Source organism: Schistocerca nitens, chromosome 8 (genome assembly GCF_023898315.1).
Source record: "Schistocerca nitens isolate TAMUIC-IGC-003100 chromosome 8, iqSchNite1.1, whole genome shotgun sequence".
NCBI classification, from domain to species: Eukaryota; Metazoa; Arthropoda; class Insecta; order Orthoptera; family Acrididae; genus Schistocerca; species Schistocerca nitens.
The window spans coordinates 87,438,979-87,455,254 of record NC_064621.1 but is presented as its reverse complement, the minus strand read 5'-3'; the positions used below and the strand labels follow the sequence as shown (position 1 = coordinate 87,455,254).

The 16,276-nt window shown below is 43.7% G+C and overlaps 1 protein-coding gene across 1 annotated transcript in view; it reads left to right on the top strand.

Moving 5' to 3' along the window:
• The first annotated feature begins 1,783 nt into the window (after nt 1–1,783).
• Nucleotides 1,784–16,276, top strand: part of LOC126198966 (acetylcholine receptor subunit alpha-like 1) — a 407,815-nt gene continuing 393,322 nt past the window's right edge. The window contains exon 1 of the mRNA XM_049935619.1: nt 1,784–1,893. Coding sequence (XP_049791576.1) covers nt 1,861–1,893 — 33 coding nt within the window. The 5' untranslated portion in view covers nt 1,784–1,860. The remainder of the gene's footprint in view (nt 1,894–16,276) is intronic.

The window sequence follows — 16,276 nt, the reverse complement described above, 5'->3', positions numbered from 1 at the left end:
CTTTTTTGATTAATTTCGTAAGATTCTTGTTGGGGCAGAGTAGCCGCTCTTCGTGCACAATAGGTTATAAGGAATTTTTGTAGTTTAGGTGGACTGTTTAAGTGCCTCAGCCGCTCTAACAAACAGGGGCACCAATGGTGGTCGTAGGAAGCAGATATCTCAGGCATATTACCGACGACATAATGGAACTGTCAAATCTTCCCCAGCTCGAGAGCTTGACTAATAGTGTCCCCCACAGATTTCCAGAAAGAGACCATCCTGAGCGTCATTCGTTCTTTTATAGCTCTTTTAGACATAAGGCATCTTATTTAGCACGTAGTCAACCATTTTGTCAAAAATCCTTGGTGGACAGATGTGTCTATGAGAGTCTGCTTGGGTAAGATGCTTAACGTCAACATTCCTCAGAATTACGACCTCCGCAGGTTTTCATATTTTTGGAAATACTCGTCGCAGCTCTCTCCTCAATGCCTAATACAGTTAGTACCATCTTCTTGCCGATCATCTGGCAGCTCACGTGTCTAGTTTGTACATTCAGACAAGTCCCGCATTTGATGACAAAACTCTTTCTCTACAGTGTCGTAGCGCATTATCGTGTACACTGGTGTGCAAAACTTAAGGACGGAAGAGAGTTTGGCAAGGCGTGTCACTGCCAAGTAACAAAGCTCGATTAAACTTGAATCATACATGGAAAAACTACTGCAGTATAATGCAGCGGGTAACTGGAAGAAATACTGAATGCGACGAAGAGAAATGACACCTTTATTCAATGAAAATAGTTACACTGAAGTCATTGCGATTCCCAATTTCCACAGGACATTAAAAAAAGGTGGGATGTGGTTCTTAGAAGGATGTGTGATAACCACTGACGGCAGAAGACGGTCTGGAACGCACTCACATACCGGTTCGTAAAGAGTTTTTGTGTATAGGCCATTCTGTTCCTTCACCAGTGCGGTTGTTAACTGTTGAATTGTCATTGGTACACGTGGACTGCTGAAATATATCTTCCCAACACATCCCACGTGGGCTCTATGGGATTTAACTCTGGAAAACGGGCATGCCAGTCATTTCGTCGAATGTCCTTTCTTTCCAAAACCTCCTGTACCTGCACTGACCGATTCGGTCGCGCATTGTCATCCATAAAAACGAAGTAACGGTGGAGTGTACCCCTGAAAAGACGCACATGGGGAAGCTAACTGTGTCACTGCCGGAGTGGCAGTGCGGTTCTAGGCGCTACAGTCTGGAACCGAGCGATCGCTACGGTCGCAGGTTCGAATCCTGCCTCGGGCATGGATGTGTGTGATGTTCTTAGCTTAGTTAGGTTTAAGTAGTTCTAAGTTCTAGGGGACTGATGACCACAGAAGTTAAGTCGCATAGTCCTCAGAGCCATTTCAACCATTTTGCTAGTGTACGGTGTTAAAAAATCTGGAGGTCAGTACGTCTATGCAACATTATGCCCCCTCCCCCCACTAAAAAAACTGGACAACCATAACGATAATGTTCTACAGTGGTGGACGTACCCTCATTTTTTGAGTGGCGGGAACACTTAATGGAGCTTTGAACATGTTACTTGTCAGACACACATCATGCGAGAAGTAGTTTCGTCCTTTATTTTTGCACACCAGTGTTTTTTCGCATTGCTTGAGAGGACGCACCTGGTGAGCGTGGCTGTTGTGGTGCTGTCGGCAGGGGCGCACTAGGCCGACGATGGGGAGCGTGCTGCTGGCGCTCGTGCTGGCGGTGATGGGCGGCAGCGGCACGCAGGCCAACCCGGAGGCGAAGCGGCTGTACGACGACCTGCTGTCCAACTACAACCGCCTCATCCGGCCCGTCGGCAACAACTCGGACCGCCTCACCGTCAAGATGGGCCTCCGCCTCTCCCAGCTCATCGACGTGGTACGTAGCCTACCTGCCGCGCCTAGCGCCGCGCGCGGCCGCTTCAGCAAGCGCACCTATTTTATAACGGCACGCCGTGACGTCACTATAATACCATGTATACGGGCCGCAAAATGCTGTAGTCGCTATATACGCAGTCGGCTGGGGAAGGTGGGGAAAGTGGCAGTGGTGGGGGATCGCTCAGAGCACTGTAGAGGAAAGGCTGTTCTACGAGGGTTGCCCAGAAAGTAACGTACCGCATTTTTTTTCCCCAACGGCCATGCCGTAGTGGTAACACCGGTTCCCGTCAGATCACCGAAGTTTGGCGCTGTCGGGCTGGGCTAGCACTTGGATGGGTGACCATCCAGTCTGCCGAGCGCTGTTGGCAAGCGTGTTGCACTCAGCCCTTGCGAGGCAAACTAAGGAGCTACTGAATTGAGAAGTAGCGGCTCCGGTCTCGTAAACTGACACACGGCCGGGAGAGCGGTGTGCTGACCACATGACCCTCCGTATCCGGATACAGTGACGCCTGTGGGCTGAGGATGACACGGCGCCTGGTCGAAACCTCTGGGCCTTCATGGCCTGTGCGGGAAGACTTTAGTTTTGGTTCATTTACATACATATATCGGCCGAAAGCAATTCTACGATTGCGAAACGTTACGTATGTGGTATTTGAAGTCTCCTCAGTGAGCGCGCAAAGTATACGTCATTTCCGACAGGTAGCGTAGCTGCAGGACAGTTTCCAAATGGCGTTTGTGTGTGATATACGTGCTGTCATTGAATTTCTCACTGCAGAGAAAGAAACTGCGAGTGATATTCAGAAACGCTTGTGCAAAGTCTATGGAGCATCATCTGCTGTCGGCAGAAGTACAGTCGGTCGCTGGACAGCGAGGGTGAGGTCATCAGAAGGCGGTCGGGCGGAGATCCGCGATTTGCAGCGGTCGGGGAGACCATGCACGGCTGTCACACCAACATGTTGCAGCGAGCCGATGTTATTCGCGAGGACAGACGCATTCACGGAAAACACTTCGAGGACGATGAGGAGGTGATTCACGCAGTGGAAGACTGGCTCCACCACCAGGACAAGGTTTCGTACGGACATGGCATACACGCCCTTGTTTCACGCTGTAGGAAGGCCACAGAACGGGATGGATATAATGTTGAAAAAACAGGTTCCGTAGATAAAACATCATTCTATTGTGTGTGTAAATCTCATTCTGTTCAATAAACAATTGTCGAAGAAAAACAATTTGATGCATTACTTTCTGGGCAGCCCTCGTAAACTGAAGCCTACACTCACATTTTTGTGAAATATTAAGCGAGGACCCTACACGCCCACCCTTGCATGGTGACCATTCAAAAACACACGCCACCTATTCTTTGGTTACTATCTAAAACGAATTCCGCCGAAAATGCAGCGATTTATATTTTCCTGGTTTGTTAACCGTTTATAACTATCGGAGAAGAGTCACGAGTGGGGAATTTTCAGTAAAACCAACACATTTCTCTTGTTGCCATATTAAAATTTGCTTCTTTTGCCAAAACTCAGCGGAGTTTACTCAGTATCACCTCACTAAAATGTTGTGCAGACGCAATTGAGGGAGAGCTCTGAAACAGTGATTTACTATATTCAGTGAAGAACTGAGGAAAAGTAATGCCAGCATATTATGAAAACGCACATCCTAGGTAGAAAATAAACGTCTAATGGCCTCACTTATGTTGTTCCAAAACTCATAGCATTTTTCGTTTCACCAGCTGTCGATGGCCCTTAAAAATTACATTCTTTCATCGGGAAAGTCTATAGTAAGTGGAAAAATACGCTAAATAATGAAGTTTTGCACAATAACCATATGGCAGAATACTCTCCTCTTTGCGTGCTATCATTTGCCAAAATTTCATTTCGATATCTCAAACCTATTATGAAATACGAGGAATGTTGTGCCTATTTCACTCTGTTTTTATCGCTAGCGTGGTGCAATCGCAAATGAGTGCGCAACGTCAGATCAATTTTCTCGAGGTTGGTTACAGCTAGAAATCTCCAATCAAGTACAAAGAAGAATTCAATATGTTAGCTTATTATGACACACAGCAACATATAATGTAATACGCACCAGATGCTAAATCATAGAGATCCCTATTTTTCACTGCAAACTTTTTCGAATTTCCTGCAGTTTCTTACTTCCACGTATCACAGTAACTATCACCATTAACGAAATGATGGGCACATCAAACTGAACCTGACATATAAAGCTACAAGTAAAGCAAAAACTGAATAGTTTCTGTAAAATCTTTTGAGGAAGATTACAATGCGTGCGTATCTATTCTGTCATCGCCGACTGGCCGCCAGGCGGCAAACGCGTGTAGGCTTCGCTTCTGAACAAAGGAATGAACTCGCCCAGTGCTTTGGACGAAAAGTGGTCACTGCGCATCGGCCACCGGATCCTGCGCGACCTATAACACCGCCTCTATGTCCTGATAATGGCCTCGAGCCCGCGAACGATATAGTCCAAAAGTTTGTTCAGTTATGCCACATCCAGCTGAAGCCACCTACTGACGTTTAGATGACGTAGAACTACCACTTCGCCACGTCTTATCCGCTGTTCCAAATAGTCCCACAGATCGGAAGTGCATTAAGATCGGGTGGTTTACCAGGTTTGCCGAGGTGCGACAGACTGCCTGAGTGCTTGTCGTACCTGGAACGGACTGGATGGTTATAATTAAACTGGCGGTGCTCCAAGGGCTGCAGTGTGGGCTGCGTACATCGTAATACGCTGAAACATCGTAGGTATTTTCATTAAGAGATGCGCTGATCGAGCATGCTGAAGAATTAATACTTCCACTATCTGTCACCAGGTGAAAATAAGGCACTGTAAGCAGTCAGAATGAGATGTGCGTACAGGAAAAGGAGAGGAACGATGAAACACACGGTAACGGTGGTTCTTTCTCGTTTATTAGGGTATGGTCACAAGTTACAACATGTGTTCAATATGGTTTCCCAACTCAGCAACATGCTGCATTTGTAGCAAGACATTGTCAAAGGTAAACCGCAGCACATCCGGTGTAATGAGACCGATATGTCGTCGTGTGCTATCCCTCACATCAGGAACAGCCCACACAGATCCCTGACAGACACTGTCTTTCAGATATGCCCAGAACCAGGAACACATAGATTTAGGTCGAGGCATCTGGAATGTCACAATCTTGAAACTGTCTAGAAATGATGTAGCCGTTACTGAAGTTTTCTTGAAGCAAATCTTTCACCTTACGAGTGACGTGTGGTGTCGGCCCAACTTGCATGAAAATAATGGTGTGGACATACTTGTTTTCTGGCAAATTTGGAACCATTTGTTGCCCAAGGGGGTCCTCATAACGATCAGATGTTACTGTACAGCTAGAAGGCCCGCGAAGTGTCATCTCCTCGAAGAAAAACCGAGAATCAAGAAGCCTGTGAACGCACAACACACGGTCAGATAATCTGAGTGCAATGGATGTTCCTGCGTGATTAGTGGTGCAGCAGAAAGCCAAATGTAACATTTCTGTGCATTCACGGCACCGTAAATAGCAACATCTGCCTCGCCCGTCCCAAGAATAATTCCCTGCCACATGTCATCCATTTCCCTGCGGACCACAAAACGAAGAGCAATATCACGTCCTCGCAGGCTATCTTCGGACTTCATTTGGTACACATTCTGAATCTTTTTGGGGTACAACTGTAAAATGCACCCCAAATTCGTTTGATCTCTTGTCTGTGAGAGATACAATTTCTGTGACATAGATATTTAAGATAATTCTCATTTATTTTTCCGTCTCAGTTGCACACTTTTTTAAATTCAATTACATGTTCCGATCCCTCTGTATTATCTTCGGATCGAATTAACTGCTTCAGCAACCCGTCTTGCGTGCTCAGCACAAAATGTACTCTGATATGTTGCTCCGAGTAGACACGACGGGTTGCTGATGCTGTTACTGAGACCTGAAGATATTATAGAGTAATCGAAACATGTAATCGAATTAAAAAGTTTGCAACTGAGACGGGACAATAAACGAGAATATCTTAAATAACTACTTGTATACAGTTGCGGAATTCTCTCAAGACGATTATGTCGTCTATAGTTCGGTGACACAGCTCGAGCACTGGCTGCAGAATTTGAGGCACGTACAGCAGTCTCGGCTATAGCTACAGCAACTTCATCAAAAACTTCCATTGGGACTGAGCTGTCTCTCACTCTCCATCCCTCACGACCTTATTCACCTGTTTCTGGAAATTTATCCATCATATTCTTTAGCCTATTTACTGACATCGGACCTCTTCACGACCGTTTCTGTCGGCGCTTTTTCCGCAATGCGGCGTTGCTACTGCTGATAACACAACTTTACGAGCAGTCCACGGTCTTTCTTCTTTCTTCTCAATAGCCGTAGAGTTTCGTACGGAAAACTTCAACCTTCTTAACCCTTTACACCAACAACCGCTTTACAGAAGAAATCAATTCATGTCGCGAAGTGACAAACAGCATACTGACATCAAAACAGGGAAGATTTCACAGTTTGACTGTTTACAGCGCCATATTTTCACCTGGTGGCAGAAGCTGAAACTGTTATTTTTCAGCATACTCCGTGAGCGCACTGATTAATGAACATACCAACGATGTTTCAGCTTCCTGTAATGTATACAGGTCGTATTGCAGCTCTGGAAACACTGTCTGTTTAATTATAACCACCCAGTACCTTTACAATCGTCTAAACATAAATATTATCGCCGTGGAAAATGGGATTGACCACAGCATACTCATACTAAAGATGTAGAAGAAAGAACAACACCTGATCACTGGCAACGTTTAAATAAACATCATTGTTCATGTTCGCAGTAACGGGAATCTGTGAGCCCAAATTGTGGTATGTGGAACAACCCCTAAATATCACAGTCCTAGTTAAACGCGTCCTTGTGGCGTCAATCGAGACCTTGCCTCATTTGTATCATTTCAAAAGATGCAAAAACGCGATCATACGGACTACATTCCACCAGTCGCCTCCGTCAACTTACCTAATAACTTCGCCCACCGAAGACGTGCAGCGTTATCTTCCGTAATGAACAATGGCCTTTTGCGAGGTATCCGATTTCAAATGTCTACTGCATGTAGTTCGCCCGGGAACTGTTTGAGATGGACCTGCATTCACTGGAATTACCAGTTTCTGTCGAGTTCGAAACCTGTTTCCGTTGACAACGACCGACACTCATTCATGGTGCCTGTCGGTTATGCTGTTTTTACGATCACTGTTGTTGCACCATATTACATGGATCCGAGTAGTACACTGTTCCTTGTAAAGGCGTCGGAAATTCCACGTTTATAATTACATCTAGCAACTTAACTCATGTTGTGATAATGGCTACACACAAACACGATAGCTCCCTTCAGCCATCCTGTCAAATGACCACGTTCAGCCATCTTACTGTGCTGATACAACGAACTGTCACATACACACAGATTCTACTGCCCTGACTTACGACATTGTTGGAGGGTCAGACGACCACTTTGTACAATTCTACACCAACGTCAGCCCTACACAGGTACCAACGTGATTTTTGGCGGGCTGACTAATATTTCAACCATCGACTTACGAGGGCTGCACAGAAAGTAATGAACCACATTTTTTTTCATCCGAAAACAATACTACGAATGCGAAACGTTACGTATATATTATGTGAAGTCTCCTGAGTCAGCGCGACAAGTTTCCGTCACTTCCTACTGATAGCGTAGCTGCAGGACAGTTTCAAAATGGCGTCTGTAGGTGATGTACGTTACAAGCAACGTGCCGTCATTGAATTTCTCACTGCAGAGCAAGAAACTGTGGGGAATATTCACAAACGCTTGTACAAAGACTATGGAGCATCTGCTGTCGACAGATGTACAGTTAGTCGCTGGCACGAAGGGTGAGGTCATCAGAAGGCGGATGTCCACGATTTGCAGAAGTCGGGGAGACCCTCCACGTCTGTCACACCTGATCTAGCCCCCTCGGACTTCCATTTGTTTGGGTCATTCCTGGAAGACATGAGGAGGTAATTCACACAGCACTGGTTCTGCCACCAGGACAAGGATTGCTACCGACAGGGCATACACGTCTTTATTTCACGCTGAAAGAAGAGCATAGAACAGTATGGAGATTACGTGGAAAAATAGGGTGTGTAATTCCCACATGTTCAATAAAGAATTGTTGAAGAAAAAAATGCAGTGCAGTACTTTCTGGGCAACCCTCGCACATGACATAGGCAGTGCGCTGGTGGCCAACAGAATTAAGAGGTACCTAACTAGACGTGTCTAACCCATCATTCCACCTTGATGGCGGCCACGATGATCCATCGTACAAGCAACGAAAGTTTTGGGAGCCGTCTCGATCCGTAACCGCTCTCTACAGCCACCAGCCACTCACAAAGTGGAGACGCACATGACGTTATCGGTAAGACCGAGGTCAATGTGAACGTGACTTGGGAAGCTACACAAACCTTCTCAAGTCCATGAAATAACTGTCGAAGGAACCGATGCACTTTGTCAGACAATAGGTGGCTGTGCTACTCGATTCTTACAGACGCATCTCAGGGGTGTCCTCACACAGTGTGAACATCGCACACTGGGAGGTGTGGTACCACTCGACAGAATGAACTGCCGATGTATTTCGGTGGTTGCTTCACCCCATGTACACCTCGCACCCTGGGTAGTACCGTGTTACTCGATAAAATGAACGGTGCACTTTACAGTATCCCTTCATACAAAACTATTACACAAATCGTGTAAGATATTACTTTACATTAAAAGTTGACCGTGTTCGTACTAATAATGGTTAATGTGGGTAACGGAACTAAAAGTTATCTAATATTCTCCAAAACCATAGCATAAACAGCGTACAAAACGATGCGGACAGAAAATCGTGTTCGTTGGACTACACAAACCTGTAATTGCGTGTTATAGTGAGGTAAAATTACGGTTGCCAACCACATTCGGACAAACTTCTTATTGAGTAAAATGTCAGTTACTATTTAAGTAAACATTTTTAGAAGGTTACTGTCAACAGCCGTTAAGTAATGTATGAAATGCATATTTGAACCATCAGCTGTTTTAATGTTATGTCCAAAGATTGCGTTAGTCCATCGTGGCTTAGACCATTTTAACCCTTCATCCGTGAAAATGGTCCAAGACGGAAACCGATAGATGTTTGGGTGTAAAATAAAAACAGCTGATCGTTCAAATACGCATTACATACAATACTAATTAACTGTCTGCGTTAGCTATTCCATGAGAAAGCGATTAATCCAACTTTCATCTATAACATTGAATATGTACTTTAATGTGAGATTAGAGTTGAAACCTACCAAAACTACAGGTTGGTAGTGTTGGTACAGTATATAAATGATGTACTAAACGGTAGGATTACACGTTGTATTACCACAAGTTTCATTTTTTACTACAACGTCCTTCTCTTTCACGTCACAAATCAAAAATTTTCGAATACAACCTGAATTAAATATTGAAAATTTTAATTTAGCTATAAATACCGTTTTTTTAAGCAACAGACTAGAGGACAACTATGTACAACAAAAACGTTCCGTAGGTTACTTGGCCTTTTATATATCTTCACTCAGTTTCTGGACGTTTCACCACTTGCGCTTCCATGGGGAATTTAGTAAAAAACTGATCGCATATGAAAAAAAAGCGAACAAAATGAAGTAACGCACAAAAAGTATGCAACAAACCTAACATAAAGGCAACACGCATACGATCTTAGCCGTAGTCTACTAATGTATGATTGTCTACGGTAGCCTTTGGTAGGTTTACAACTGTATGTGAAACACAGATTAATCAGAAAATCACTACTTACGAAACTATTACGCACCGTTCGGAGCCAATCAACGTCTGCGACAACCAAGGAAATTGTTCTTTTGCCCTTCTTCCTTTACATAGATGTCTCATACACACACGTACACATAAATTAAAATACACTCGGCCCACTTCGCGAGCAGTTAAACATTAAAGAAAACGCCTTCATTCTTCATCTTGAATGTGTGTTGAATAATACTGCAAAAATTAATTTACTTTTTTATTGACTTCTCAAGAAAATCTGATTCTGCTACATTACACAGCAGTTAAAATTCATTGCCCATTTTTACTAGGCTTAAGTTTCCACTTGTTTCTGTAGACAACCTATATACGCAACAGCCTTTGTTAAGAAAGTAAAATTTTTTTCTTCTTAAAATTATAAAGCTTAAGTAATCCTTAGGATTTAGGCCAGGAATCTCTCACAGACAAAACGTCTTGGGTCAGTAACATTCTTGAAGCATACGTTAATTAAACAGTGTTGACAAAAGAACACATGATAAATATTTGCCCAAGTGATTCACAATGCTAAAGACAACATTACATTGTCTCGTGACAAGGATGCGAAGGTCTTTGTTGGTGTCGTCGAATACTGTGTAGTTTCAGCGTTGGCGTTTAAATGGCTCATATGTGGCTCTCCCTCAAATTAACAGATGCGTGGAGCACTGTTTACACATTCCACATCGTTACCATCTAAGTCAACAACCATCAGAGGCAATGATTCCAGAGAGCCGTAGAGATTTTGGCCTCGTATATCATGCGAGATGTGTTCACAATGAACCCAGACTACAGACCAGTGCTCTGTTGTCACGTCCTCTACTTGCCTTCCACCATCCCCATTGGCACCTTCTTAATACAGAGGGATCTTCCTATCCTCCCCACCCCCCCACCCCCCACCACCACCACCCTCTCCCACCAGCTTTCTCTGTCATTACAGTAACTGTACAGTACAGTACAGTACAGTAACAGTACAGTAACTGTCATTACAGTAATTTTTACGTGTATAAAACTGGTTCATATTTTGTAGAAAATCACACACAAGTCTAAATAGTGGCAGAATATCCACAACGTGCAAGCAAAACATCATCTATAAACGACTCAAAATTTTGGCCGACCTAAAGTGTTGGTGTTACAACCTCTTGTAGCGGGAAATAACTTGATCACGTTTCTTTCTACAGTCACGTTCCAATCCAAAGTAGTGCACGCTGTTGTCTCGTGATGCAACCATAACAAATGACCACGGAAAATGTTTTTGCTGGCAACACGACTGTTGCTGTCAACAACTCTGAATTAAATGACGATATGGTGGAAACAACTGTGACTATGCAGACAGGAAAGGTGGTCCAACGAACAAACTGAATGTTTAAGCTGAGTGTGTCGAAGGGGGGTAAATTACGACAGGAGGATTGTGATGCTAAGCAGGATCTAAGTAACTACTGCAAAGAAATCTCTACTCTCCAAAAACTTCGCAGCTTCTGTCACCCAGGAGTTGGCTTCCAACATAGCAAGGAAACTCTGAGATAAAATGGTTCTGTCTGTGGGAACTATATTTAAAAGATGCCACAGTAAACGACTGTTCATGCGCGAACGTCACGACGTACGTTAAAAAAGATGTTTCACCTTAAACTTCTACCAAAAAATGAGTATCAGAATTGAACGACCAGTGGTTTATTGAGAGGAAATGTGAATTCATACATATTACACTGACGACAAAAGTTACCGCCGGCCGTGGTGGCCGAGCGGTTCTAGGCGCTTCAATCTGGAACCGCGCGACCGCTACGGTCGCAGGTTCGAATCCTGCCTCGAGCATGGATGAGTGTGATGTCCTTAGGTTAGTTATGTTTAAGTAGTTCTAGGGGACTGATGACCTCAGATGTTAAGTCAGATTGTGCTCAGATTCATTTGAACCAAAACTTACCACAGTGATAGTATACGAGATCTTTTGTGTTACTCCCATCAATCTACTCGACCCATCAGAGTGGCTGTTCTCCGGCGAATATGCTTTGTTCCTTGTGACGTTCTACAAATTAGAGAATCGAACTTATATCATCTGTCCCTGATGCAGAAGTGTAATTTTGGCTGCATGAAATAATTTCTTGGCCAGTTCTAATTCGACTACTCTATATAAGTAATGTGTGGAGCGTAGGAGTCAACATTCCATGCGGAGCGGGGAGTTCTGGAAAGGCATGGCTGCGCACTGAGTTGGTAAATGATTTCTTGTAATGTATCCCGTCTTTCAGCTGTTGTTCGACACGTAGCCCAAGTCATCAACACATTTTAGGCTATGGTAGCTCAGAATGCAGCGTCACAGAATTGAGGTACCCAAGCACATACATGAAACGACGGCACGTGAAATACTGCCTGAAAGATGGAGACCAGAGAAACATTTAATAAACGGCCTGATTATTGGCTTTTGAACGTAATCTCTCCTGATATTTAGTGACTGTCCCCATTTCATCCACTGTTAGTCTGCGTTTGGTGATCAGCAAAAGGCTAACTTAGATCTGTGACATCAGAAAGAATTTGAGGAGAAATTTGTTTGGCCAAACAAAACTTTCATATCTGAAATCGTAGAATAAATTTCAAGGCCAGAAGTAACGTAAGTAACGTAAATCCATGTAAATAAAAACAATGAAAATGGAACTTACGGTCAGGAAACTCGTATAAGGAACGTAACTTTTTTAAACAGAAAATGCTTTTCTTAAATAATCATAGCGCTCTCCCGAGAAATACAAAAGTCACAACTTTATGTCTGCACTTACGTGATTGCCACTGGCTGTGCGCGTGCGGTAAGGAAATAAAGCGGCAATGCGAATAAATGCGTCTGCGGTTGAAGTGGTTAAGTTACTGCGAAATGTCAGCCCTGAGTACATTAAGATATTCAGTTATGCAGATTAGAGGAGCGGGAGCAGCTCTTAGGCACATTAGAAGCGCTGAGACGTAGAACCTTCTTTGCATAAAGCACTTTGCATGGAGAATTAATTCACCCATATCGTAAAACACTTAGGAGCCGTGCCCATGTACACAGGTAAGGGCAGTTCATCTCAGGTATTATTAAACTTATTTGTTTTCTTTCGTTTCATTGTGAGTTACACATCAAAGCAATGTTTGTTATGGTACAAAACAGATCAAATACAATTGAAGTGTTTATTAAAAACTATTGTAAACAGTATTGGAATACATACTTCGGAATGTTTAACAGGAGAAATTATCTTGAAACGTCCACTCTGAATAACGATATGAGCGGATCGAGTTTCTTTATCTATATATTTAAAAATGTGAAGAACTGAAAGACATGATTGGTACACGTACACACCATCAGCGGGAATATAAATGATTAGTGTTCCAATTCTCCTGAAGTTCTTACCAGACCTGGTAGCGTACATAAGGCATGTGAACAACGTCAGATGTTGAGTGACCACTCTAAAGGGCACGTGTGAGGTCATCCACATGAGTGCTAAAAGGAACTCGTTAAACTTCGGTTACACAATAAATCAGTCTAATCTAAAAGCCGTAAATTCAACTAAATACCTAGGTATTACAATTACGAACAACTTAAATTGGAAGGAACACATAGAAAATGTTGTGAGGAACGCAAACCAAAGACTGCGTTTTATTGACAGGACACTTAGAAAATGTAACAGACCTACTAAGGAGACTGCCTACGCTAGGCTTATCCGTCCGATTTTAGAATACTGCTGCGCAGTGTGGGATCCTTACCAGATAGGACTGCCGGCCGCGGTGGCCGTGCGGTTCTAGGCGCTCCAGTCCGGAGCCGCGCTGCTGCTACGGTCGCAGGTTCGAATCCTGCCTCGGGCATGGGTGTGTGTCATGTCCTTAGGTTAGTTAGGTTTAAGTAGTTCTAAGTTCTAGGGGACTAATGACCACAGCAGTTGAGTCCCATAGTGCTCAGAGCCGTTTTTTTTACCAGATAGGACTGACGGAGTACATCGAAAAAGTTCAAAGAAACGCAGCACGTTTTGTATTATCGCGAAACATGGGAGAGTGTGTCACAGAAATGATACAGGATTTGAGATGGGAATCATTAAAAGAAAGGCGTTTTTTGTTGCGAAGGAATCTTCTCACGAAATTTCAGTCACCAACTTTCTCCTCAGAATGTGAAAATATTTTGTTGACACCGACTTACGTAGGGAGGAACGATCACCAAGATGAAAAAGGGAAATCAGAGCTCGTACGGAAAGATATAGGTGTTCATTCTTTCCGCGCGCTATACGAGATTGGCATAATAGAGAATTGTGAAGGTGGTTCGATGAACCCTCTGCCAGTGATTTGCAGAGTATCCATGCAGATGTAGATGTAAATGCAAATGCCGTTTAGTCGTGTGACACAGCGTTACTAGAAGCTAACGAAACTTGCGTCCGCCATCCGTAACTCCTTGCAGAACTATGTGCAACCCTGTACCACTGGTCGGAGAGTGGCTGGAACCGAACTTGCGAAGATCCGCACCAAGCGCAGGCTGCCATTGACACCACAGCACGGACGACTACATTTGGAGGCGTGACATGACTGGTGATGAATGGCGTCGCATTGTGTTCAGGAGTGAGTCACGTTTCTGCAATAACGCTGATGACCACACCCAGACATGTACAGTGGAGACCTGGCGAAAGGTCCCGTTCTTACAGTGTTTTCGATAGGCACGGCGGTGAAAATTATTGCAGGCGTCATGGTATGACTTCAGGACATTGGTTGTAATGATTAACTGTACTCTGGTGGCATAATGATACGTTGCGGACATAGTTGTCTTTATGTGTTACCTTTCATCCGGAAGAATCGTGACGTCGTTTTTCAACAGGACAATTCCCATCCTTGAATTACTCTTTAATGAACCGTCTGCGTGATGTTTAAGTAATTCCCATGCACAGCAAGGTACCCAGATCTTTTCCCTTTGAAACATGTATGGAGCCACCTCCGAAGGCTATTTGGTCCCAGTGCCATTATCGAATATATAAAGCACAAGTTACAAAACTTGTGAGCCAAAGTTTCCAAGGAGATGACACAAAGGCTTGATCACATCCTTTCCATCCGAATCGGTGCATACGACCAGGCAGAGTGGGCGCAAGGTCATATTGAAAAGTGGGCCCATTCTGACGAGTTATCTGTAAATCTATTCGATTTCGTATTTTCCGAAGTAACATAGCATACCCTCTCAACCGCAGAAGTGGCATTTCGTTTCCTTCTGCCTAGCGGGTGCTTCGCTATTTTTGTGAGGCCGTGTATAGAAACTGACGCAAAAAGATTGTTAAAACCAAGAAGCAGGTGCGTAACATTAAGTTGGTAGCCATATTTCCACATCTGAAAGATGATGTCTGACGCTGATAGAGCAAGTATGAGAATGCAAATCACGGTTGCTTTAAATACACGCTGTAAATGTCGTGAGTGCTGGTTACCTCTGAGATTGGACGTGTTGAGTTGATGTTAGTCAAGAATACCTTACTCACGAGGTGTGCTCTCTCAGACCGCGCGAAAATTTTAGAACTCGCTCCTCAAGGCCAGTTGTGGTGGAATGCTTCTATACTCCCCCGACCCTCCTTAAATTGCCAACGCTACGATATTTTGGTGTCGGTTGCGTTATCGCCTTCTGTGTATATTACTGACACGTGTTATTGATAAGTACTGGAGTCTCCTAGACCGCGGCTCGTGAACTACGTACTTGTTTTCTTCAGTACGGAACCGTATAGCTCAAAATGTGTTCGCATGAATGTGTCAGCTTTAACTTTCCCATGTTTGATGAGATTGTTAGTCGGTCTATGTAGGAAGGTAAATGTTAATGTCGTGTGACTAGGGCCTCCCGTCGCGTAGACCTTTCGCCGGGTGCAAGCCTTTCGATGTGACGCGACTTCGGCGACTTGCGCGTCGATGGGGTTGAAATGATGAGGGCAACACAACACCCAGTCCCTGAGCGGGGAAAATCTCCGACCCAGCCGGGAATCGAACCGGGGCCCTTAGGATTGACATTCTGTCGCGCTGACCACTCACCTCCCGGGGCGAACATGGAGCAAGCTGTCAGTGATACAGATCAAGAAATAAATGAAAAATGCAACGATTTTACGTTAGCCAGTGATCACAGTTCTCCAATCGAACAAGAGTATCATTTAGGGGAAGAACTTCAGGAAATTTGTAATGGGGGTCTGTCTGTTTCTTCAGTCTGTTAAAATCGAATGTGTTCTGAGTGGTGATAAGAAAAATATAGTTCGCAGCAATGAATGTCAACTTCACAGAGTTTCTTTTTGTACCTGTCGGGTGGAATTTTTTTGCGCAATATTTCAACCGTGGAATTCAGTTTTATTTGGAAATTTATTTGCTACAGAGATTGTATAAGTTTTCAGAATATAAAATTCAGTACTCAAACAGTGCATTTATGTGTACTATTTAAAATAACCACACAAAATTATGCGGTTTTGTGTGATAAATAGTAAAATGCTGCATGCTTTGTTTAGTACAGTAACATAAACTAGAAGCGTTTAAACAACCCTTAGATAATTGTAAAAATAAATGTTATGTAGCATACATTAAAAGTT